This window comes from Citrus sinensis, chromosome 5 (genome assembly GCF_022201045.2).
Source record: "Citrus sinensis cultivar Valencia sweet orange chromosome 5, DVS_A1.0, whole genome shotgun sequence".
NCBI lineage: Eukaryota > Viridiplantae > Streptophyta > Magnoliopsida > Sapindales > Rutaceae > Citrus > Citrus sinensis.
In genome coordinates this window covers 38,665,557-38,688,860 of record NC_068560.1, presented here as the reverse complement: position 1 = coordinate 38,688,860, position 23,304 = coordinate 38,665,557, and the positions used below count along the sequence as shown (strand labels likewise).

At 34.8% G+C, this 23,304-nt stretch overlaps 2 protein-coding genes and 2 long non-coding RNA genes across 4 annotated transcripts; 3 read left to right on the top strand and 1 right to left on the bottom strand.

The window, feature by feature from the left end:
- Nucleotides 1-5,102: 5,102 nt before the first annotated feature.
- On the top strand, nt 5,103-9,151 carry LOC127902741 (protein FAR1-RELATED SEQUENCE 5-like). Its single transcript, XM_052442700.1, has 4 exons — nt 5,103-8,468; nt 8,546-8,617; nt 8,707-8,778; nt 8,872-9,151. Exon 1 carries the CDS (start codon nt 6,426-6,428, stop codon nt 8,238-8,240), a length of 1,815 nt encoding a protein of 604 aa, XP_052298660.1. The 5' UTR covers nt 5,103-6,425; the 3' UTR covers nt 8,241-8,468; nt 8,546-8,617; nt 8,707-8,778; nt 8,872-9,151.
- A 643-nt stretch (nt 9,152-9,794) lies between these two features.
- LOC102609646 (uncharacterized) lies at nt 9,795-10,632 on the bottom strand. The gene is made up of 2 exons (XR_370255.4): nt 10,484-10,632; nt 9,795-10,246 (listed from the first exon to the last, which is right to left on the bottom strand). It is a non-coding gene; the product is annotated as an uncharacterized LOC102609646 (long non-coding RNA).
- Nucleotides 10,633-10,756: 124 nt separating this feature from the next.
- On the top strand, nt 10,757-12,007 carry LOC107175684 (uncharacterized). Its single transcript, XR_001507204.3, has 3 exons — nt 10,757-10,900; nt 11,266-11,455; nt 11,615-12,007. It is a non-coding gene; the product is annotated as an uncharacterized LOC107175684 (long non-coding RNA).
- Nucleotides 12,008-17,998: 5,991 nt separating this feature from the next.
- Nucleotides 17,999-22,794, top strand: LOC102608795 (uncharacterized). Its single transcript, XM_006473794.4, has 8 exons — nt 17,999-19,031; nt 19,332-19,455; nt 19,558-19,687; nt 20,612-20,648; nt 20,762-20,993; nt 21,760-21,864; nt 21,951-22,049; nt 22,274-22,794. The coding sequence occupies exons 1-6, from the start codon at nt 18,801-18,803 to the stop codon at nt 21,849-21,851; spliced, it is 846 nt and encodes a 281-aa protein (XP_006473857.1). The 5' UTR covers nt 17,999-18,800; the 3' UTR covers nt 21,852-21,864; nt 21,951-22,049; nt 22,274-22,794.
- Nucleotides 22,795-23,304: the final 510 nt, after the last annotated feature.

The window sequence follows — 23,304 nt, the reverse complement described above, 5'->3', positions numbered from 1 at the left end:
TAAAACACCTACTCTATTTTCCTAATTAAACAGTAGTAGAGGCTGCTTTTGAATTCATAAAAGAAAAGAGATGAGGTTTTGATAAACAAAATAACAAATAGACACTCGAATGGGAATGGGAACGATTGTTAACAAAATAAAAACTCCATTAACATAGTAGCTCAGAATACTTACAGTGAGGCAGTGGTAAAAAAATATATATGTATATATATATATTGAAATGGAGAAAGCGGATGAAATTTGTATGATGATTAATGGTAATAATTTCTCATTGAGATTTCCCTATTGTTCATTGCTTGACTAGAAAAACTCTTGTGATTGCAGTTATCAGTAGCTGCGTCGATGGTGTACTAAACACTAACTGAGAAATTCGAAGCACGTGAGGATATTTTTGCGAGAACAGGCATTTTGTTCACCATACTCAGCAAATAAATTCAAGCATCGAAAATAAAAAAAAAAAAATTGGAAATTAAATTGTAGATAAATCAATTCCTTCTCGCAGAATTTTTTTCCTCCGTTATGTACAAGTGGTGACAAGAGTTGGTAATACAAAGAAACTCATTTACTGATAAGGTCGGTGTAAATAGTTTGTGACCGTACGTGAGTTTACGCAGAAATGGGGTTTTGAGAGGATTAATGAGGGTGCCAATAGCTCCACTCTAGTTGTTCCCTAGTTGGAAGATTAGAGGAAAAAAGATAATTAATTAGAGACCCTATATAAACAAATGCTTATATAGCAATTAGGAGGGGCATCATATAAAGGAGAAACAATTATGAGATAAATCAACAAATAATTAAGCAAGTCTGCCTATATAAGTCTTCACAACAAAAAAAAAAAAAAGTATGCTTACATAACTACTTGTAAACTAATAACTAAATTAATAAATTGCATCGAGATTTCGGAGTTCAGTCAACAGATTTCATTAATCATATTCAACCTAATTGTGGTTGGGATACTTTTTACAATAACCAAAAAACAAAAAACCATATTGGCTCCTCATGACATAGGGTCCGTTTGTGAGTGTTTTTGGGAAGCTTAAAAGTGATTTAAAAAATTTAAAAAGTAATTTTAGTGTTTGGTAAAAAAAAAAAAAAGAAGATTAAAAATCACTTTTGTCAAAATCAGCCCATCTTACAGCTGATTTTGAAAAATAAGGAAGGAGTAGCTTTTAGATTCTGATTTTAAGAATTAATTTTATTCTTTAATACAATTCCATAAACATCCTTAAAATTCATACCTAAACCCGAAATTATCCTTATTCAAATTAGAAACAAAATCAATATTTTAATATATTTTTATTATAATTCATCAATCTAAATTTATTAATATCAATTTGTTGGTTGAATTATTATTAAATTTGTTTTACTGTATTATAAATTTTATTATCAATTGTTTTAAGATAAAAAATAAAAAAAATAAAATATTATAAATTTTATTTTTAGTAAAAATTATTATAATACACAATTAAAATTATTATATGTACATGTTTTTATATGTATAAATAAAATTTATCCTACATTATGTACATTTTATTCATTTATTTTCTCTCAACAATTTAACAGTAAAATTTACCAAATGTCTATAACTGCTTTCAAAATTCATATTACTTCTTAAAACAAATTTTACCAAACACATAATTGATTCTCTGCACAACTGATTATTTCTACAGCACAACTAACAACAATTATTTTAAAAGGTACAACATTCCCAAATTGGCTCATAATTTGTTTGTCTAGTTCCTTATAGCATAAAATTGAAACTATACTGCTGAAACTTGACTCACACACTTGTTGGAGGTTATATATATCAAATGCCCAATTAAATATAGCTAAGTTGTTAAAATTGATCTGCATTATGAATAATGTATTTTCGCATTAAAAACTGACTCTATCAAACTATACAATTTAACAGTATGTCAGCATATAAAAAAAAAAAATAAAGGGAGAGAGAGATAGAGAAAGAGAAAGAGAAGGACTATACAACATAACGTATCCCACCAAAGAACACTTAAAAGAACTCTTTAGAAAGTGGCAAAAACAAGAAGAAAATTTCATTCTACAATTTATCTATATAGGCATAGCTCGCAGATGGCTAACATTTGTCCCTCAAAATGGGCGAAATTTGTTTCCAAAACGTAGAACCAAATCTTCCACCGAGTCCTAAAAAAAAAAAAAAAGGGTACAAACTTACTCGATCACTTGAATTTTGTGTGGAAAGTTGAGTGATCTCTACCACTCAACTAGTTGGTGATTCTCCTTCATGCTATAATTAATCCTTTGATTACGTGCATAATAACCGAACAAAAAAAGGTGTACAATTAAACAAAACATTGTTAGTTAATTCATGCTGAATTTTGGACATTATAAAGCATTAAAGTAGTACCATCTGGTTATCTTCTTCATGGATATATAAAGAAATTAATAATTTTCTATTGATGTGATGATGATGATGATGATAATGATGATGATGATATGCGTATGTGTGATTAAATACAAGAAATGACGGGGCTTGTATATTGAATGCATATAAGTTTTCCTAGGATCATCTTTATTTGCAGAAAACACTTGCAATAGCTTTGACTTTTATTGAAATGATTGGTTGGTGTGAATCTTCACAAATGTTATCGATTTGACACCCGATATGCAATGGCTTGTGAAGCCGCTCAGACTCTGCAAAGCAATGGTCTGATACAATTCTCTTTATTGATATAGGTCTGTTACAATTCTAAGGTCGAAAGTCAAGAGTCAAAACGATGTTGCTGCAAATTAAATAACAATTCTAAGGTCAAAATTCGAGTCAAAATGATGTTGAAGCAAATTAAATTATATATATATATATAGAGTGCCTGTTTGCATACTCATGGCTGATGATCTATTAAATATATATTCATATTGGCTTGTTAGTTGCGCATACAAGCACATAATTTCAAATACACTTTATGTTGCATGAATTCCATGCCGACCACGTACGTCGATCGACTTGATGCGCCTGGAAACCCATACTGACTCCTCACTTCTTGGCTGCCATTCTTCCCATTAAAGTAGATCCCATATTAATGTTAGGGATTCTAACATTTGAATTTCAATTGATATGATATTCAACAATTAAATGGTAGAATATTAGTTTTATAAATTAGAAAATTTATTATGTCATAAACAAATGACACATCATATTAAGAGTCGATTATTGAAATCTTTATCATTATTGCTAAATCACTTGCTCAACAAATTATCTCAATGTGGTCGTGTTCGTCATTATCTGATCTCAAAGCTTATGAGGTTTTAATATTGATTGTTTATCAACATAAGAAAATGAAGCCTTAATTTTCTGCCTGCAAGCCCGCTCACTCGATGCAGTCAATTAATTAATTATTTATTATTCATTATATCATTATTAAAAATATATGCAGAAGTATATAGAATAATTTTTTTATTCAGAATTCTTTGACTATATTGAAGTCGAGAGTAAATAAAAAAATTTATATATTTTAATATAATATATTTTATCTTATAGTACATTGAAATATGTATATTTTTTTTTATATCTTTCAGTTTATCCATAACTTTTAATAGGGTAAGAAATGCTCAATTGGAAACATTCTCGAAAATGGATAAACTTTCTCGAAGTATATATACTGTAATCAACAAGCGGAGTTTGTAATTAACTTATGTTATTAATGTATTGTATAACTATTCTCACAATACAATTACTCTCATGTGTAAATGAAAGTATCTTTTTAAAATATGAATTCATTATATATCCTATATAGTTTATTATTTAATTAAAATAAAATAATAATAAAAATACTGATGTACTATATAATATATATAATGAACCTGTATTTTAAAAAATATGAATATCTACACTATAAAAAAAGAAAAAGAAAAAAAAAAAGAAAGAGTGTTGTGTTGTATTCTGAAAGCTAGTAATTGTCAAAGCATACGTTCAAAATATTGTTGTCAATGTCTATTATTAATGAATTGAAAAAGAGTCACCAAAGATCATTTTCAAGAGACGGGAGCTTTTAGAAGTTCCAAATGCACGATCGAATTAATAGTAATTCGATGGAGATATTGTATGAGACACGACACGTACGCTGGGTCATGAGAATAATGAGGTGATAAAAATAGCAATAGTTGATAGGATGGTGGGCTGCCACTGTACGTAAGTGCCGCTGCATGATTTGCATGGCCATGGATGATCAGTGACTGCAGGCGTAGGCTGCTGGGCGATCAACAGTGACTTCATTAATTAGGCTGACTACTTTGTTCTTTCAAGTAGCTACGCCGGTGTGATGACATATATAACTGATAACTCGATTCTACTCCAAGTCCTAGGAAAATTTACAACCATCCATCGGTTTATTTTGATTTTTTTTTAAATATATAATTTTTTTTTCAGCGCGCCGTCTGACGTTTGCTTTTTATTGCATTTATCTACTTCCGTCTAATTTCTGTTAGTAGATTTAACGGAATGTTAATGAAATAATATTTTTATCCCTCAAAATTATAATTTAACCCAAAATAAATAAAAATTTGAGATAAATTGAATGGATTTAATTTTTTTCAAAGGTGGATGCTAGAAATTAGAGGAAAATAGTGTTTGTTACTTGTTAAATTTAGAAAATTTGTATTTATTTTTTTAAAAGAGAAAAAATAAATACAAATTTTCTAAATCTAGCAAGCAACAAACACTATTTTTCCCCAAAAAAATAAATATAAATTTTCTAAATTTAACAAGCAACAAACATTATTTTCCTCCAATTTTTAGCATCCACCTTTGAAAAAAAATTAAATCCATTCAATTTATCTCTAATTTCTATTTATTTTGGATTAAATTATAATTTTGAGGGGTAAAAAGGTCATTCCGTTAAATTCACTAATGAAAATTAAATAAAAATGGACGAATACAACAAAAAGCAAACTTCAGATGACGTGCTAAAAAAAAATATTTATGTATTTTTTTTAAAAATAAAATAAATAGGTGAACGATTATAAATTTTTCAGTGTGATGAAATATATAACTGATAACTCGTTTCTACTCTAAGTCGCATTAAATATTTAAATATAAATATGATTCTTCAATTCAAAGGGGAGAGAGGACCCACGTGAATTGTGGGATCAGGACCAAGCACGTTGAAGCCAACACGCATGGCTTGACAATTAATGTCTATTCACATGGCCGCATGAGAAATAGATTCGCGTCCTAAGTAGATAAGACAAAACGAGCAGTAGGTAGAATGATGCGCGGGCGCGGGCGCGGGCTTGGGCTTGGGCTTGGTTGGACAGCTGTTGAATTTTCAGCTTAGGCAGCTCAATGCCCACGATTAGTGTTACTCGCGCTGCGGAATATCTACTGCACGTATGTTATACACTTCAGTAGCGATATGCTCACAAAACCGAGCACAAAGGTTTGCACAAAACGGTGCGTTTTGTGCAACCTTTAAAAGACTTCTCATAATTTCATAAGACACCCACGTTACATCTCATTCTCCCTTCACTGTAACAGCTCGATTTTCATTCTAAAAGGCTCCTTTCATTGCAACAAAAACGCAGCAGCTTTGTTCTCCACACAGCAACGGCTTTGTTCTCCACACAGCAACAGCTTTGTTCTCCACACAGCAACAGCTTCGTTCTCCACACAGCAACAACTTCGTTCTCGGTTGTCCTCACTCTCTCAGGTCGGCTTTCATTCTAAAAGGCTCATTTCATTGCAACAAAAACACAGCAGTTTTGTTCTCCACACAGCAACAGCTTCGTTCTCGGTTGTCCTCACTCTCTCAGCTCGGTTTTCTCTCATTCTTGGTGGCTTCATTCTCCCTCAGTCTCTCGGCATCGATCTCCCTCAATCTCTCGATCTCAGCAGCAGTATTTTGCCCCATTTCGGGTACTTCACCTAACCTAACGTGAAACCTTAATTTTTGTCATATTTGCCGAATTTTGTGAGCCTTTGAGCAATTAGGTTCTATTTAGTTCTTGATTTGTTCTATTTAAATTTTACAGAGCATATATTGCAATTGCCGATTAATGTTGATTGTGTTGTTCAATTTATTGCTTTAATTTATAATTAATTGAAGATTAATTATTTTGCCTCATTTCGGGTACTTCACCTAGCCTAACGTGGAACCTTAATTTTTATCATATTTGCCAAATTTGTGAGCCTTTGAGTAAGTACGTTCTGCTTAGTTCTTGATTTTTTCTATTTGAATTTTATAGAGCATATATTGCAATTGCCGATTAATGTTGATTGTGTTGATTACGATTATCTGAATTTTGTTTGAATTTTGTTCTTATCATGAGTAATGTGAAATATATTCAGTTGATTAATATAAAATATATTCCTTTTGAACAAATAAAGAATATGGAAAAAAAACATTGAAGAGTTTGAGGAAATTGAGGAGGACAACTTACTGGATGATGAGCCAATGATTGGGATGTCATTCGATAGTGAGATTGAAATGTATAATTATTACAGAGAATATGGTAAAAGAAAAGGGTTTCCAGTTATGCGAAGAAGTAGTAGTAAGGGCATTGATGGGATGATACGACATGTGAGTTATGTTTGTGGGCGGAGTGGTGCAACAAGAAGCAAATCTAGTAATCCGCTAAGGCCCCAACCTAATGCAAAAATAGGTTGCAATGCTAAATTGGGAGGAGGATTAGAGGAAGACGGAAAGTGGAGGATTCGAGTTTTAAATATTGAACACAACCATACATTGTTGACTCTAACCAAGTCTAAATTTTTCCGATGCAATCGTAGCCTTAGTTCATATGCAAAAAAGAAGCTTGATGTAAATGATAGAGCAGGGATTAGATTGTCCCAAAATTATCAATCACTTGTTATTGAGGCTGGTGGGCATGAAAATGTGACATTCACAGAAAAAGATTGTAGAAATCATATACAGAAAGAAAGACGGCTACGCCTTGGGGATGAAGATGCTGCTGCTCTTCAAAACTATTTTATGAGAGTGCAGTCAGAAGACAATAGGTTTTTTTTTAGTATGCAAGTGGATGAAGAGGGTCGATTGAAAAATGTATTTTGGGCTGAGTCAAGGAATAAGGAAGCATACAAAGAGTTTGGAGATGTTGTTACTTTTGACACAACATACCTTACAAATAAGTATGACATGCCATTTGCTCCATTTGTGGGAGTAAATCATCATGGTCATTCTATTTTGTTTGGTTGTGGATTGATTTCACATGAGGATGTTGAGACGTTCACTTGGTTATTTCGAACGTGCCTAGCATGCATGTCCAATTCCACTCCCATTGGAATTATTACAAACCAAGACAAGGCCATGAAAATTGTAATTGCTGCTATCTTTCCTAATACTCGACATCGGTGGTGTTTGTGGCATATACTTAAGAAGATTCTGGATAAACTAGGGGGCTATAAACAATATCGTGACATTAGCGATATGTTGCATTGTGCTGTTTATGATTCACAGAGCCCTGCAAAGTTCGAGGAAATTTGGCACCGCATGATTGTAGAATATGATTTGGGTGGTAATGATTGGCTACATGGCTTGTATAATGAGAGACATCATTGGGTACCATGTTACATGAAGGATAGTTTTTGGGCTGGAATGTCAACTACTCAACGAAGTGAGAGCATGAATGCGTTTTTTGATGGTTATGTTAACTCAAAAACTGTATTGAAGCAGTTTGTAGAGCAGTACAGTAGTGCATTAAAGAGTAAAGTTCAAAAAGAAGTCGAAGAAGATGCCAGGTGTCTTTCACAACAAATGCCATGCGTAACATCTTACGAGATGGAGAAGCAAGTTCGAGATGTGTACACCATTTTAAAGTTTCAGGAGTTTCAAAAAGAGTTGACTGCGAATATGTATTGTGAATACGTCAATTCAATGGTTTGTGAACATATAGTCAGAGAAGATGTTAAAATTGGAGAGTTTAAGAAAAGAATTTTTTTTGAAGTACATTTTGAAAAAGATAAGGGTGAGATCAGTTGCAGTTGTTCGATGTTCCAATTTAAAGGAATTCTGTGCAGACATGCCATTTACGTCATGATACACAATGACTCGGAAGTACTTCCGGAAAAGTACATTCTACGAAGATGGAGAAAAGATGTGTGGAGATGCCATAGTAGGGTCAAAACGAGTCATGAGTTGCACGGTTGCACAGATGAGGAAAAGCGGTATGAGAAAATGTGTGTTAGGTTTGCAGAAGTTGCAAATGTGGCTGCAAGAAATGTTGAGAGTTCTAATCTTGTTTTGAATTAGATTGAGGATGTACGAAGAGATCTACCAGAGCCAATTCAATGCGAAGGTAACAACGCGGGATTTTCAGGTCAAGGAAGTTGTAGTAACAGCATGGGAATTTCAACAAATGCAACTGAGGGAGTACGTGATCCAGAAGTGAGGCGTTGGAAAGGTCGTCCACCTTGTCAAAGGAAAAAGTCAACAATGTCTACCAAACCTAAAAAGAATTCAACACGTTCGGATGCAGAGGTTAGTTTTACCATTAATTAATTAAAATAATTTATTACATAAATGGTGCTTAAATGATTTTTTTGATGACTTTGCAGGATGGACATGCAGACAATATATTATCTTCTCAAGTGTCTGTTGTAACTCCACAAGGAAGCAATATTGCAACGGTAAGTGAGGCCATATTCTTATCATTTTTCTTAATCCGTACATAACTTAATTCGTACATATTTTGAGTTATATTGTGGATCTTATGTAGACACTTCTAAATGTTGGAGGAAGTGATATTCATACGAATATATACCCATATGGAACTACAAACTATTATAATGTAAGTTGTTCACCATATATATATACACTTTTTTTCATTTATTTTATCTATTGTATTTCTTATTATAACATAATGTTTGAATTTTTATAACAGCACCCACAACTCCTGCAGCACCCACAACTCCTACAGCATGGACATTTTCAACAGTACTCTTTCAGCAAGCTAATGAATATGGAGTTAATTCGGAGTTTCAACATGATTTTGGAAAATAACATTATACTTGTGTTTTTGGAGAATCATATGTTTTCTATTATACTTGTGTTTTAATTTTGGAGAATCATATGTTTGCTATTATACTTGTCTTTTAATTATGGAGAATTATATGTTTGATTGAGCATAAATGTGTAATATTTTGTTTGTTTATGCACGGTTCATTGAAGTTACTGTTGTTGATATTACAAAAGTGATTTATTTTTGTCCAATGTTCATGTGGTTTGGTTGGGAAGGGGGAAATGTTCAGCTTTGCAGCTGTGATTTTGGCATGCATATGTTTATTTCCAGCAGCAAATGGTTTGGTTGGGAAGGGGGAAATGTTCAGCTGTGCAGCTGTGATTTTGGCATGCATATGTTTATTTCCAGCAGCATGTGGTTTGGTTGGGAAAGGGGAAATGTTCAGCTGTGCAGCTGTGATTTTGGCATGCATATGTTTATTTCCAACAGCATGTGGTTTGGTTGGGAAGGGGGAAATGTTCAGCTGTGCAGCTGTGATTTTGGCATGCATATGTTTATTTCCAGCAGCATGTGGTTTGGTTGGGAAGGGGGAAATGTTCAGCTGTGCAGCTGTGATTTTGGCATGCATATGTTTATTTCCAGCAGCATGTGGTTTGGTTGGGAAGGGGGAAATGTTCAGCTTTGCAGCTGTGATTTTGGCGTGCATATGTTTATTTGCAGCTGAAAATGGTTTGGTTGAGGTTCCATGTCCATTGAAATTAATTCAAAATTTTCCTTGTGAACCGAAAACTATACACAATTTAATGCAAAGTTGCAAATAACAGAAAATAATATTTCAACCATAATTCCATAAACGTAATTTTCATTGCAAATAAGAGAAGTTAATACATTAGTTGAATGTACAATTTAAATACAATACATATTAAAATACATATAATTATTTGTGGGACATATTTTACAATAATACCTGGGGGCTGAGGCCGAAATATGCTTAAGCCATATTCAGTAGGCTTTCCCTAATCATCTAGCCATATTCAATCCAAACCTCCAACCGATAAATTTACATTTCCAATCACTTAAGCCCCCGAAATATGCTTTCACATTTGCAACCAAATCAAATTGGCTACAAGCAATTATTCCAAGCACATTAAGTCAACTAAATGCATTCACAAGCCATTACCACCATTTAAACAAAGCACACAGCCACTACCCGGATGAAAATGAAAAGAGCCAACTACCCAAAGCACACAACCACTTCACAAATTCGAATGCTGGCCACAAATTTCTTTAGCAAAATCTGAATGATTAGAATTAATTCCCAAATTACAATAACCAACAGCTGAAATAGGGCAAAATAAATCAATTCGTTCAGCATCCAAAGCTAATATCAGTACAACCTAAAATCACTACACCCTCAACAATAACAATAACCATTCAAAATCCAAGTGGCCTAAAAAGCATACTAATTAATCTTCAATTAATCCAAGTGGCTGCATCTTTAATTACAAATTAAAGCAATAAATTGAACACTGACCTTAACAAGCCGCGTTAAGCCGATTGTGTTGGGGGAGAGAGAGTGATGCAACTGAGATCGAGAGAGTGAGGGAGATCGGAGCTGAGAGAGTGAGGGAGAACGGAGCCACCGAGAATGAGCGCGAACGGAGCCGAGAGAGTGTGGCAAAACAGATCCAGCGAGAATGAGGGAGCATATAGCCGGGAGAGTCAGGAAGAATGGCGTCGAGAGAATGAGGTAGAACGGAGCTGTGACTGACTGGATAAGCTGCTGGGATTTGTTGTATGGACAGATCGGAATACGAATATGCTGCTGTGTGGTTCCCGTTTTGTGCCTGTGAATTGGTGTGCATGTGATGTTCGAAAAACAAACGTGTGATTTTCCTTTTAAAGCTTGCACAAAACGCACCGTTTTGTGCAAACTTTTGTGCGCAACTTGGTGAGAACATCATTTTCCAACTTGAAAAGCACACTAGTTGTAAACCAGGGAAATGCATCTTAGTGGATGTGAAATACAAATTCCCACATTGTGAATTCGAAGGATGCCATCAACATTATCTTGTTAAAGCATTGAACCTAGGAAGTTTCTTAGCCATTTAGTAGGCATAGATAGTTGCAATGGACAATGAGATACATGTCTTACGGTTACATCAGTAACAAGTACAGAATAAGGGAAACAGCATTTGTAATTATTAATTAAGCATCCTAGGAATTTGAGGCTAAAAAATATTTTGTGCATGCTTAGTAAGCATTTTCTTTTCTTTGTTGAAGCTTATTAATTCTCTGATTTGAAATGGATGTTAGATGGAAATGAATCACTGGAAGATAAAAATAGACCCCTGGTAGATTTACGTGATGTCGCTGATGTTATTTTGGTTGTATATGAAAAGCCTGAAGCAAAAAGAAGGTATATATGTACTTCATTCGCAATCAGAATGCAGGCTCTGGCGGTCAAGATAAAGATCATGTTTCTAAACTATGATTACTCTAAAAGGTAATTCTGGACTCAGCTATGCTTCCTGATTCGAAAAGTTGTACATTTATTAAGAACAATAAAAAAGAGAAAGTTGAGTTTATGATGCCAGCACTTCTTCTGTAATTTTTCCTTGGCTTCTAATTTAATATTCTTGCTTTTTGATGCATGTCATGACAGCTTCACCAAGGTGGATGAGGGGGTAAAGCTGAGTTCAGGGTAATTGCAGAACTTGGGATGGAAGTACAGGCCACTAGAAGAGAGCATCCATGATTCTGATAAGAACTATGAAGAGAGCGGCATCCTGCACAAAGAGTAGCGTAGTGGGATTTGATGTTAAACCATGCTCTCTCAATTACATGTTTGAGGCAGGCTTGTAAAAGTTAGTCCCAGACTATGTAAACAGCTTTCCTATCTTCCTCCAAGGAAGATGCTATCTATAGTTGGAATATCAATGTTATTTTGTGTCTCCTGTAAATGAATGGATGAAATAAATTTTCTTTGTATTGTAATGGCTGAAGTACAATTTCTTGGTGAACTTTATATTAAAGCAGTTGAAAATTAGGTGAAGCTCATTTGTTGGCCATTTTTAATTAGGACACTTAATAGGTTATGTTTAGGTCACTTGTAGGTCGCTTGCATTCGAGATATCTCATAGAGTTCTGTTGCATCAGTCTGCCTGCTTATTTCATTCATTATCTATATTACATGTGCTGAAGATCTCTGCTGGAATGCAATAGAAGCATCTATCTTAAAATTGTTCAATTTTCTAGGAAAAATGACATGTTCCCAAGTAGTTCTTACACTTCTTGTGTCAGTTACCAACAGTCTAGCAATTCTCTCAAGCAACCCTAAAGCTCTTGCTGGAAATTGGTTCTAAGTGGGTACATTGGACCCAAACATGGCGACATGTTTTTGAAAAGTAACCGAGTTGCTTTCATAGTGAGTTTGAAATTAAGTCGAACCTGGAAAAGTTTTTACCTCTTCAGTGCTATATTCTAGAAGCAGATATACATCTATGCAAGCAACGGTTTTGTACTAGTTATAAAACCCCTTTCTAGTCGTGCTGATTCTTTTGGACACTATCAATAATTTGGTAGATGATTGTTGACTGAAGTAATATAATATGATGTCAATGTCTGAAAAAGGCTTAGGTTTTTCACTTCTTTATCATTTTGCAATAGCAAACAGACACAAAACACGGCAGCATTTTGATATTAAATGTATGCCAGCATAGAAAAAGACGTTATAATCAACAACCCTAAGAACTTTTCTCTTTTATTTGTCAACTTGGACCTCAGTAGGCAGCCATAGAAGTGCAATTCCGAAGCTAGCAGACCTCTAACTGATTAGAGAAATGGGAGAGACAGAAAAAGTTTGTGTGATAGGTGACTAAGAATACCTGGCGTCATGGGTTGTCCAATTTCTACATTCTCAAGGTTACATTGTCCATGGGACTGTTAGAGACCCTAGTAAGTTTCTAATCTAACTGTCACGCTCTTCTTCGTTTACTTTGTCTATTAACTTGACTCCCGCAATTTGTTTTCAGGCGACAAGAAGAATGCACATCCAAAGAAATTGGACAATGCTTCTGATGAAAACCCTGCATCTCTTCAAGACTGATTTGCTAGACTATGAGGGTCTTTCCGCAATTGAAGGGTGCGAAGGCGTTTTCCATGGTTAGCTGCCGAGTAGCCTCTCAAGTTAGCGCATTTAATCCAGAGGCAAGAATCCTACCTGAGTCCCTTTTCAATCCATGTGAAAAATTTGGTAACAAAAACAGAGTGTCATAATATTGATGCTGGTTGAACAAATGCAGCCAGCTGTTACTGGTACAAGAAACGTGCTAAATGCATGCATAAAAGCCAAAGTGGAAAAGGTTGTGGCTGTGTCATCAATTGGCTAAAAGGTCAGGCTAAGGATGAGGAATGCTGGACTGACTTGGAATGCTGGACTGACTTGGAATTTTGTAAGGCAATTGAGGTGTTCAACCAACATATCAAATTCATACTAATCCTTTTCCATTCTTTTATGGTTCATGACGAACTAACCTAGTTCATCTGAACATCGGTCACGGTCAGCAATGGTATTGATTGTGTCGCTAAAACTATAGCAGAAACTGAAACTTGGGGAGTGCGTGAAAAGAGGTGAACTCAACATAGTGACAATTTGTCCATCCATGATTATTGGGCCGGTGCTGCAATCCACGAAGAAATTCAACTGCTTATTCCTCCTAACGTACTTGAGTTTTGAGAGGTTTCTGTCCTCTTACACTAGAATTATTCCTTTTCATTTCTAGATTTGAAAATGCCATGATACAACATTGCAAAGCAAGAATTAATAATCAATTGAAACCCAACTGCGCTGCCCACAATGATCACAGTCGGCTAAAACTTCTATGAATTCTTAATTATTCTCATCACCAACCACATCATTCCATGTTGATACTCGGACAGGATTTTGAATAAGTGCTGAAACTGCGTGTATCATGCCTAGCTAAGCTAGGTTACTATTGCCGACTGTCATAATTCTACAAATGACTACCAGCTACATAAGTTTCTGCTGGCAATTTGCCTATTGATTTTTCATCTGGAAACCATACTATACATTATGAAAACCAGATGGATCTGAAACAGCAGCTATGGCATGCGCGCATTAATTCATTGATGTTCGTGATGCGGCTGATGCAATCTTGCATGTGTCCGAGAAGACAGATGCGGTGGGCAAAAGCTGAAGAGCGTTTATCCTAATTAATTACGACTATCCCAAGGGGTGAAATAAGTGTGTAACACCGTCCTGGATCCCCATTTGAGATATATATATATATATATATATTTTGAAAAGCTAGCAGACGTGGGCTAATGGTACCAAACGCCATTCACCAAAACAAAATTACGAAGACGTACAGTACAGTGGCCAAAACCCAAAAGGGACTCTTGATCAATAGCTGCACACCCCAGCTGCCATAAATTTTCCATTTCTTTTTATTTTCCGTACGGTCCTTATCTTTTGTGTATGTCATTGCAGTTTCGGTGATGTAGAGACGTTGGTGAAGTTGAGCTCAGAGAAGTCGAAGAACTTAGGATGGAAGTATAGGCCATTCGAGAGGACACTTGTTGATGCCTTGGTAAATGATTAATCCATCCGCCACATGTCCCTTGGGGCTACTTGCAAAAGTTCTCAAGTCAAGGTAGCTGTTGAATCCCATAATTACAGCCTTCTTTTTCGTGTTCCTGTGAATCTTGTCATCAAAATTACAAGATCTAATGGGTAATTTGAGTAATGATTTAGTAGGTAACACTTTCTCATATTAGAACGAGCGAGATATTCTCACGTGACAATTGGATCCTTAATTCACATTTTCACCCAACTCACGAGGCAATGGGCATTATGAAATCATGCCGAGGATTCAGTTATGCTTCATATGATTTCAGTACAAACTGTACATGAATTTCAGTAAAAATTTGAAGCAAATCATAAGATAAAAGGGGTTTCTTCCAAGCTCTGGTGAAACAGTTGGTGGGATTATAAAAAAATAATAATAATAAAGATGTTATACTGGTGAGAATATCGTTTTCCTTTTACTACTTACTTAAACCGTTAAGGGACCACGACACAGGGAGCATATAAATTTTCGTAACCGCTTCGAAGAATACAAAGGATGTTTCTGTCTCTTTCATTAAGTGTTTTTTCCTTACAACACTTTAATACAAAAATGCCATCGTGGCCCCAAAAAACAGGTGTAATTGGACCCCCTTAAACCCTCACCCTAGCCACTGGTTCAAACAAAGCCAAACCGTTCGTTGCCCAATTAAATTAATGGCATACGTCCCTTCACCCCCCAAAAAATTAAAAAAAAAAGTTAGTATTATGAAGTTGAAACCTGTCAGTAATGCATTGGTTCTTCAAGACTTTCTGTTTTCTGGGTGGGCACAAGTTGGTTTTTGTTATAATGAGACGGAGCATTGGTGATAACTTCTCATGAAATCATACCAACCACTGTAAATGAGAAGAAAAAAAATAAATAACAATAATGATGACGTACTTGTTGTCGCGGCCAGCCTGCGACTTCATCCATTACGAATTAGTTGCGTGGACAGCTCCATCACCGTTGCCATTACCCTTTACACCCTTTACGTGTCTGTGTATATTAGTGTATAATTGTATAAATATATATACGGACAAAATACTAAATGCCCATTCCGTAAAATAGTATAAAAAGCAAGCATAAATAAGAATAATAAAATGAATCAATCATAATTTTTTAAAGAATGGAACTATTTGAACCCACTAAAATATTTTTTACACTCATTTATTATTATTTTTATTACCATAAAATCCATTAAATAATTTACTACAAAAGACACGATATCATGAATTAAAAACTAATAATTTTACTCATCTACATTATGGATTAACAATTATTACCTATGTTCCTACCTTGAAATGCTAATTTTATTCAATATCAATGGTAATTAAAAAATTCTCCATATATATTTACAGCATTTTGAATTTTTTTTTTTCATTTTATTCTCTTCGCATTGATAAACCGGCATAGTTCTTCTTCAACTACCATGTTCAATTGTGATTTGATTGAGGAAGAGAGATGTAATCGTCCAAACACTAGAGAAAGAGCAAGAGAAGATGAAAGAAAAATTGTTTGGAAATTTATTTGATTTTAGTTTATAAGGGTAATTTTGGTATTTAAGTCGGTGCATAGAGTAAAATTTAAATCTTTAAAATCCCTAATGCTGTAGTGAAGAAATAGGTGTAAAGTGTATATTAGTGGGATCAAATAGCTCCACTCATTTTAAAGTCCATACTTCACAAAATGTAAACTTATCCATTTAAATTGTGTAATGATGTTTAACTAGTATCAAACAAAATAATGTTTGATATTTTGAATTGAATGAAACAAATTTTAGAAAATAATTTAACCAATACAAACCAAACTGGTTAGACTTAGGGCACATTTGAAATTACTTTTGGGAGACTTAAATGTGATTTTAAAAGGCTATAAATTAATTTTGGTGTTTGGTAAATTTATTTTACAAATCACTTTTAGCAAAATCACCAAATTCTACAATACATTTTGAAAAGCAAAAAATGAGTAGTTTTTTAAAAAAGATGACTTTGAAAATCACTTTTATATTGAATACAATTCCTAATATTCATTATAAAAATATAAAATTATCATTATTAATTAGGAAATAAGATCATTAACTTTAAAGAAATTATCATCATAATCATCAATTGTATCAAGATAGCAAAAAATAAAATTAAATTAATACTATAAAATTTTTATTTCATTTAAAAATATTTTATAAAATTGTAAATCAATTTTATTTAGTATTATGTTCAACTCAATCATTTACATTTTTACGGTAATTTAACAATAAAATTTACTAAACGCATACATCTACTTTTAAAGCTCACAACATTTATATAAAAAAAATTATTATTAAACGTTTAACTAATTATCTATACAGCCACAACTGACATCAATTATTCTAAAAAGCTACAAAATTACCAAATTATCCCTTAGTTATCAATTGTCTTTGATCAAATTTTAAAGTATTTTTAAATTTCGGTGTGATTTTATATTGAACCCAAATATTGACTGAGCCAATTGGTTTTGAAAAAAATCAGAATAGAAGGAATAAGTAACAAATAAGAAAATCGAAAGGTCCAATTTGGATCGGCTGTCACTTGTGTGTAATTCTGCCTACTTCTAATCCCTCCACTGACAGTGTTTGTATTGAGACAATTAGTGAAATGAAAATAAATTTGTGAGAATTTTGCTTTTATGGTGTGGGAGTAGTTAGTTATTTATTTAATTTTTTTTTTTTTTTTTTTGAATGATCGTAGCAGTAAATGACAAAGTAGTTTTAAAGACAAGGACAAGCCGAACTGGAATAACAAACTTGTTGCGCTACTATAAACAGAAAGATGAAATAAGATCGTACAGAAGTAAATGACAAAGCAGATTTTGTAGATACTAAGCAAATTATTTGTCGCCGACTGGACAGAGACCGCGTTAGCTCCGTGTGCTCTGTTCTTCTGCTTCTGCCTTCTGTGTGTGTGGTGCGTGGGACAGTTTCTTTTATCGGACGTGTGAAAAAAAAAATATAAATAAATAAATAAAAGAAAAGAAAAAAAAAAGAAAATTAGGGTTTAGAGATTAGATAGGGTTAGAGAGTTAGAGAGCGGGCCCCGCGTCCACACAATCCCAATCTGGCTTTGCTTTGTTTGAGAACTCTCGAAGACAAAAAGAGTGTCCTGCGTTTTATATAATCTCAGAGTCTCTAATTCTTGACAAAATAAAAAATCAAGTTGATCTGTTCATTCTTTTCAAATAGGTCCATTATGTTATCAGGGAGAAGTGGAGAACGGAAGCGGGACGGGAGGTCGTGTGCCCTGTGTGATGACGTTTCTATTTTTCGTGCGGTTCCTGACTTGCTGTTGTTGCAAGGTGAATTAATGGTATATACACAATATACTATTCTAATTTATCATTTTCCAAAGCACTACAGTAAATTGAAATTTAAAATAAATAAATAAATAAATAAAAACTCACGACGCCACTACAGCAGCAGCAGCAGGAGGGGCATTTTGTTGGAAAAGTGTAAACTATGTTTCCATTTGAAGTTTTTGCAAAATATTGGTATTGAAATGTTATTATACTTTTTCAACTTTGTTATGCGTTTCTTCAGTGCAAATCATGACTACCCAGTCTGCCCTTCTTCTTCATCTTACGCTCTTAGCTCGCCACCATCATCACCATCAACAACTGCTACGGAATCAATGAAAAAGATTAAAAACAAATCCATCCTTTCTCTTCCTCAACAGTCCTATTACTGGTGTATAAAAATAATTATTTGCCAAAGCCACTATTAGTATCACGATTTTACCTTCTTAGATTCTTTTTTACAAACTGCTCTTCTGTGACCAACTTTTCCCATACAAACTTATACCCACCACCCACTCTTGCTGGCCCATCTAGGGTTTTTCCTCTTCCTTTTCCTTTTTCTCCTATTTATCTGATCTTTTTCTTGTCATCTTTTCATCAAAGCGTTAGCTCACCATGTTCTTCTTCGATTCCCTTTCAATTCTGTGGATTCCTAGTATATTTTATCTTCCATTTCAAGGGTTTATATAGGGTTTCTCCTTTATCATGTGGGTTTTTATCGATTGGGTTTACTTTAGTATCACTTGATTCTATCCAATTGATCATCTTTTTTCTTCTCCTTCTTTCTTTGTCTTTTTCTTTCTCTTTCTCTTTCTCTGTGTCTATCGATAGGATTCTTCATTCAGTCTTGTTCTGTTTGTTTGTTTATAGTAATTATCTATCCTTTTCGTATATTTGATGGCTTATCAGTCGATTCCGGGTCCTGGCTCGGGATCGAGTTCGAGTTCAGGGTTTCAGTATTTGAATTCTCCTTTTGGAGATACCACTTACACTAAAGTCTTTGTTGGAGGACTTGCTTGGGAGACTCAAAGTGAGACCATGAGACGATATTTCGAGCAATTCGGTGAGATTCTTGAGGCTGTCGTTATCACTGATAAGAATACTGGGCGATCCAAAGGCTATGGCTTTGTGAGTAGTTATTGATATCCTGGTTAATTTTGTTCAGTATATTCAAGTTTGGATTTTCGTGGAACAGCCTGATCTCTTGAATTCAGTGCAATGGTATATGATGTTATTTGTGCATCCTATTTGGGATGATCAAAAAGTGCCAAATGTCAGATTAATAGTGATAGAGTATACTTATTATTGCTTGGTTAGTGTTATTCTCAAGTGATTGCTGTTGTTGACACTTGTTAGCTGATGTGTGAGGTGAAATTCATGGTTGTACAATGACTTGGTTTTCTGTTTGTATTTGTATGGAGGGTGTAGGTGACTTTTCGAGAACCAGAGGCTGCTAGGAGAGCCTGTGCTGATCCAACTCCATTCATTGATGGTAGGCGAGCAAATTGTAATTTGGCTTCACTTGGGCGACCTCGGCCACAAGTGCTCTATGGTATCATATCTATTGTGTTTAGTTGGCCTATATGTGCAACATATGTTTCATTTGGCAGTTCTATTATCTATTGCATCATGATTACTTTTCTGATACATGTAGGACGTCTGAGACCAGCTACTCTATTCAGTGGCAGTACTCAAGCTACACGGGGACCTTACATTGGAAGTTTTGGCTACCAGCAACCACTTCCTTACAACTACCAACAGGGAATGGTGTATCCTTCTTATGGGTAAGTTGTAAGTTTTGATTATAAATTAAAATTTGTTAATTACTAAAGTCCACAGCAGAATCAGTTTGGCTTCTGCTCCTCCCTTTGTGCTTTTGTCAAAGCTAATGGACTTGCAAATTTTAGTGTTAGAGCTTCTCGCCTTGCATGTGACTGACTGACTGACTGAGTAACTCTTTAGTCGGCCAGGTCATGGCCCTGCACTCCATGTAGAGAAAGATATGCATATTTCCCTATATTGGCCTTTATATCTGTTTGTAAGTGACAGCTTTAGGGTGAATGTGTCTTAATAGCCTTATGTTGTCAATATGTGATCATCAATTCTTTCCTATGTCTGGTGGAAAGATTAGCAGTCGTTCAGTTTAATTGGGTACATCTCCTTTGCAACTACATTTCTTTCTTCCATCATTCTGTTTTCCTTTGTTGCCAGTTTATGCATTTACCAATCACAAAATTGAATGTGAGTTTAGGGTTTAAGTTGCTCTAGGAATAATTAAACATTTCCCTAGATTTCAAGGTTGATGATGTGGTCCAAACTACAGAGATGTGACATAGTGTGATTGGTAATTGCAGGTGGTAGTTGCAGATGATATGTGCCCAAGTTCAATGTTTATTGTACAGGCAAGAATCATGTTCTTTTTTCTATAAGAACCATAAAAGAAACTGATAAATCTTGGTTTCAGTTTTCAGGTCTATCTTTTATTAGTTTATTTTGGATGTACTAGGGATGGCTCCTTCATAGAATAGGAGAATGTTGCCTTTAGTGCAGATGGTACACTTGGATCCCATCTATGCTATGGATAATGTATATAACATTCACCATTTATTCCATGCAGTGTCATCTCTCACACCTACATTCTCAATCTACCCCCAAAGTTTTGTTAATATTGATATTCCGTTTATTGAATGGTTGTCGTACCTATGCAGGTATGCTACATATGGACCCGAATATGTTTACCCCCAGGTATATGGTACTCCATCTTGGTTGGAGCAATCAAAATTTACTTATTTTGAGGGTTTAATGTTTTTGCTGTGCTGATTACTTCTATCTGTTGCATGTTCTTGTCCTAATGGTAGGGTATTTACAATCCATACCAGCAGTACGTTCCAATATATGGAGTACCTGGGACAGTCAACACGGCTGTCTATCCTTATGGGCAACTGGGTCAAACAATCCCTGGAAGCCATGCTTATACACCAGTGCAGGGATATGGAATGCCTGGTCATCAGATTATGCAGTTCGGTGGACCAAATTTAAATGCAATCACAACATCACCTCTGCCGACAGTTCAAGCACCATATCCTACTGGTAAATTTTATTGTCTTAGAAACCATATATTGAAAGTATGATTTTTCTTTTTACATCCTGCCCCAAACACTGGCATACACCAATGATGTTAGAGCCTCTTTATACGTATCACACAAGTTCATAATCCGTGTGACTAAAGGATCACCTGCTTTGTGACGAAACACTTTATGCTGAATAATGCTTTATGAAGATTTATTTATCCACTGAACGCGCACTTATCGAAGATTGTTGGACCATCATTTATATGAATATGAACATATAGTCCCCTTTGAGTTTTAATATTTTGCCGGTGCATGCTACTCCAGGATTCAATTAGGTTGATGGAGTTGTTTTGGAGAATCTTGAAATTTTAAAGTCAAGCTTTATTGTTTTATCTAGGTTTCATATCCAATCAGTAGCTAAACAGAAAATAGCCAAGTATGCTAAAGTCTTTTGTGTGAGTGGTACATCAAGGTTGAATTACTTTGTCTTAAGCACATATCTCAGCCCTTAAGAATGTAAATTAGAATTTTGAAACTCATAACCAAGCGAAGTTAAAATGGTAAGAGGTAGATGACCTGAAAAGGCTGTTAGAAAGAGAACCTACCCCAGGAGAGCACAGAGCAGTATTCTTAGGTTCTTGATGGAGAAAAGGAGAGATTAAATGTCAACGAGGAGACCCCTGATTATTGAGAAATCCTAACTTGAAAATCTAGTATATTGTGTTTCATAAAGAAAAATATTAGGTAAAATAGACCCGATCAATATATTTCATTGGCTTCATCAGGTATACCTCCTGTACAAGCACAACATCAATTTTTAGTTCCTGCTCCATCTCAGTTCATGCAAGGTGGCGGTTCTGACCAAACAACTGGGTGAGAGGTTGATCAAGGTCTGTGGTATTTAAACTCTCGAGTTATGCTGTCACTCCCATCTTGCTACCAAGTACTAAAATATGGTTGGACTGTTTGTTTTCAGGTATCCTTAGATTGCAGCAGGACTAAGAGTAGTGGGACTGCTACTTGAGTGGCGGGCTTCGGATCTAGCCTTGCAAATTAATTTTCTTGCATTCTAGAGGTAAATTTATCTTCTTCACTCCTGTAGATTTACTGTTAGCTCTCTGGTTATTCGTAAATATGATATAATTTTATATTGGTATCTTCAATTGGGATTAGAGGATTGGGAAAGATAATTCTATTTTTTTTTCCTTCTTTTTTCTTCATTATCTGTGTGTATTTTGCTGTTATACTGTTTTAAGAATCTTCGTCAAACCTAAATCTTACTCATTTTTCATTATGCAGGTCATCCAAAGTCATTTTCACCAGAGATGTCTATTGTCTGAGTCGCTCTCGTGCCATATGGGTGGAGAAGGAAAATGGAAGACGCGGGTGCTCTTCATTTACCTTAGTGTATCTAAAAACTTCATAGTTCGTATGCTGCTGATGCTCAGGATGAGTATCGGCATGCAACCATGCATTGATGGATGCTAGAACGGGGGATTTTAGCAGCCATGTAGGAATAAGACAGTGTAAAAAGAAGCTCAAAAAGACAACACAAAACAGACATGTTAGAATCAATTTATGATTCTTTTATAGGCGTAGTCCCAGCATTTGGGTGTATAGAACCAAGGTGTTCTCTGGTGACCTGCATTGTATTTACATGTCATTGAAACTTTTGTGCATATTAGTTTCTCTAGGGGTTTTTTTATTGGACACTCGTTCAACATTTGTTACGTCTATGGTCTGAGAGCCCGTCCTCAAAACATGGGGAAAGCTTCAGGTTCATTTAATTTCAAAGACATATGTGTGTGTGTATTCGCATTCGCACTCCTGGCAATGTCTGCTAAATCAAATTTCATCTGTGGATTGATTAATTGGTAGGCGCCTGGTTGCCAGTTTAGCACCGGCAAGGGGGTTTAGTCGAATACAGCAATATCATTGCGATTAGGCGTAAGCTTAAAAGCCCAAATGTTAGTTATAACGTAAGAAGCTGAGAATTCATTTGAACCGAAGAATCGATTAATTTTGTAGTTTTTTTTTCCTATTTCCACATGGCATAATTTGATTAGTTATGTTAAAAAATTTATCATACAATTGCATGTATAAATTCTTCATCATTTCGAACCCTAAAATAAAAAATCAAATGAGCATGTTACATAATTGGAGAAGCCTGCCTTTGTTTTCTAAGAGGAAGTATTGGGTCTGCCTCGTCCGCTAAACATGTGAGATGTATACATTAGAACTTAAACACATCAAAATTCCAAAGCCTTCGGTGCGCAGCAAAGATTTTAGGAGAATAAAGAGAAAGGTAAGGAAGAAGAAAGTGAGTTTGA

What these genes read in the sequence shown, in the direction of transcription:
- LOC127902741 (XM_052442700.1), top strand. Translation starts at nt 6,426, where the DNA reads ATGATTGGGATGTCATTCGATAGTGAGATTGAAATGTATAATTATTAC.
- LOC102608795 (XM_006473794.4), top strand. Translation starts at nt 18,801, where the DNA reads ATGGCTTATCAGTCGATTCCGGGTCCTGGCTCGGGATCGAGTTCGAGT. An exon ending in TCGGCCACAAGTGCTCTATG is followed by an intron (nt 19,456 to 19,557) that starts GTATCATATCTA and finishes TGATACATGTAG; the next exon opens with GACGTCTGAGACCAGCTACT. An exon ending in TCAAGCACCATATCCTACTG is followed by an intron (nt 20,994 to 21,759) that starts GTAAATTTTATT and finishes TGGCTTCATCAG; the next exon opens with GTATACCTCCTGTACAAGCA.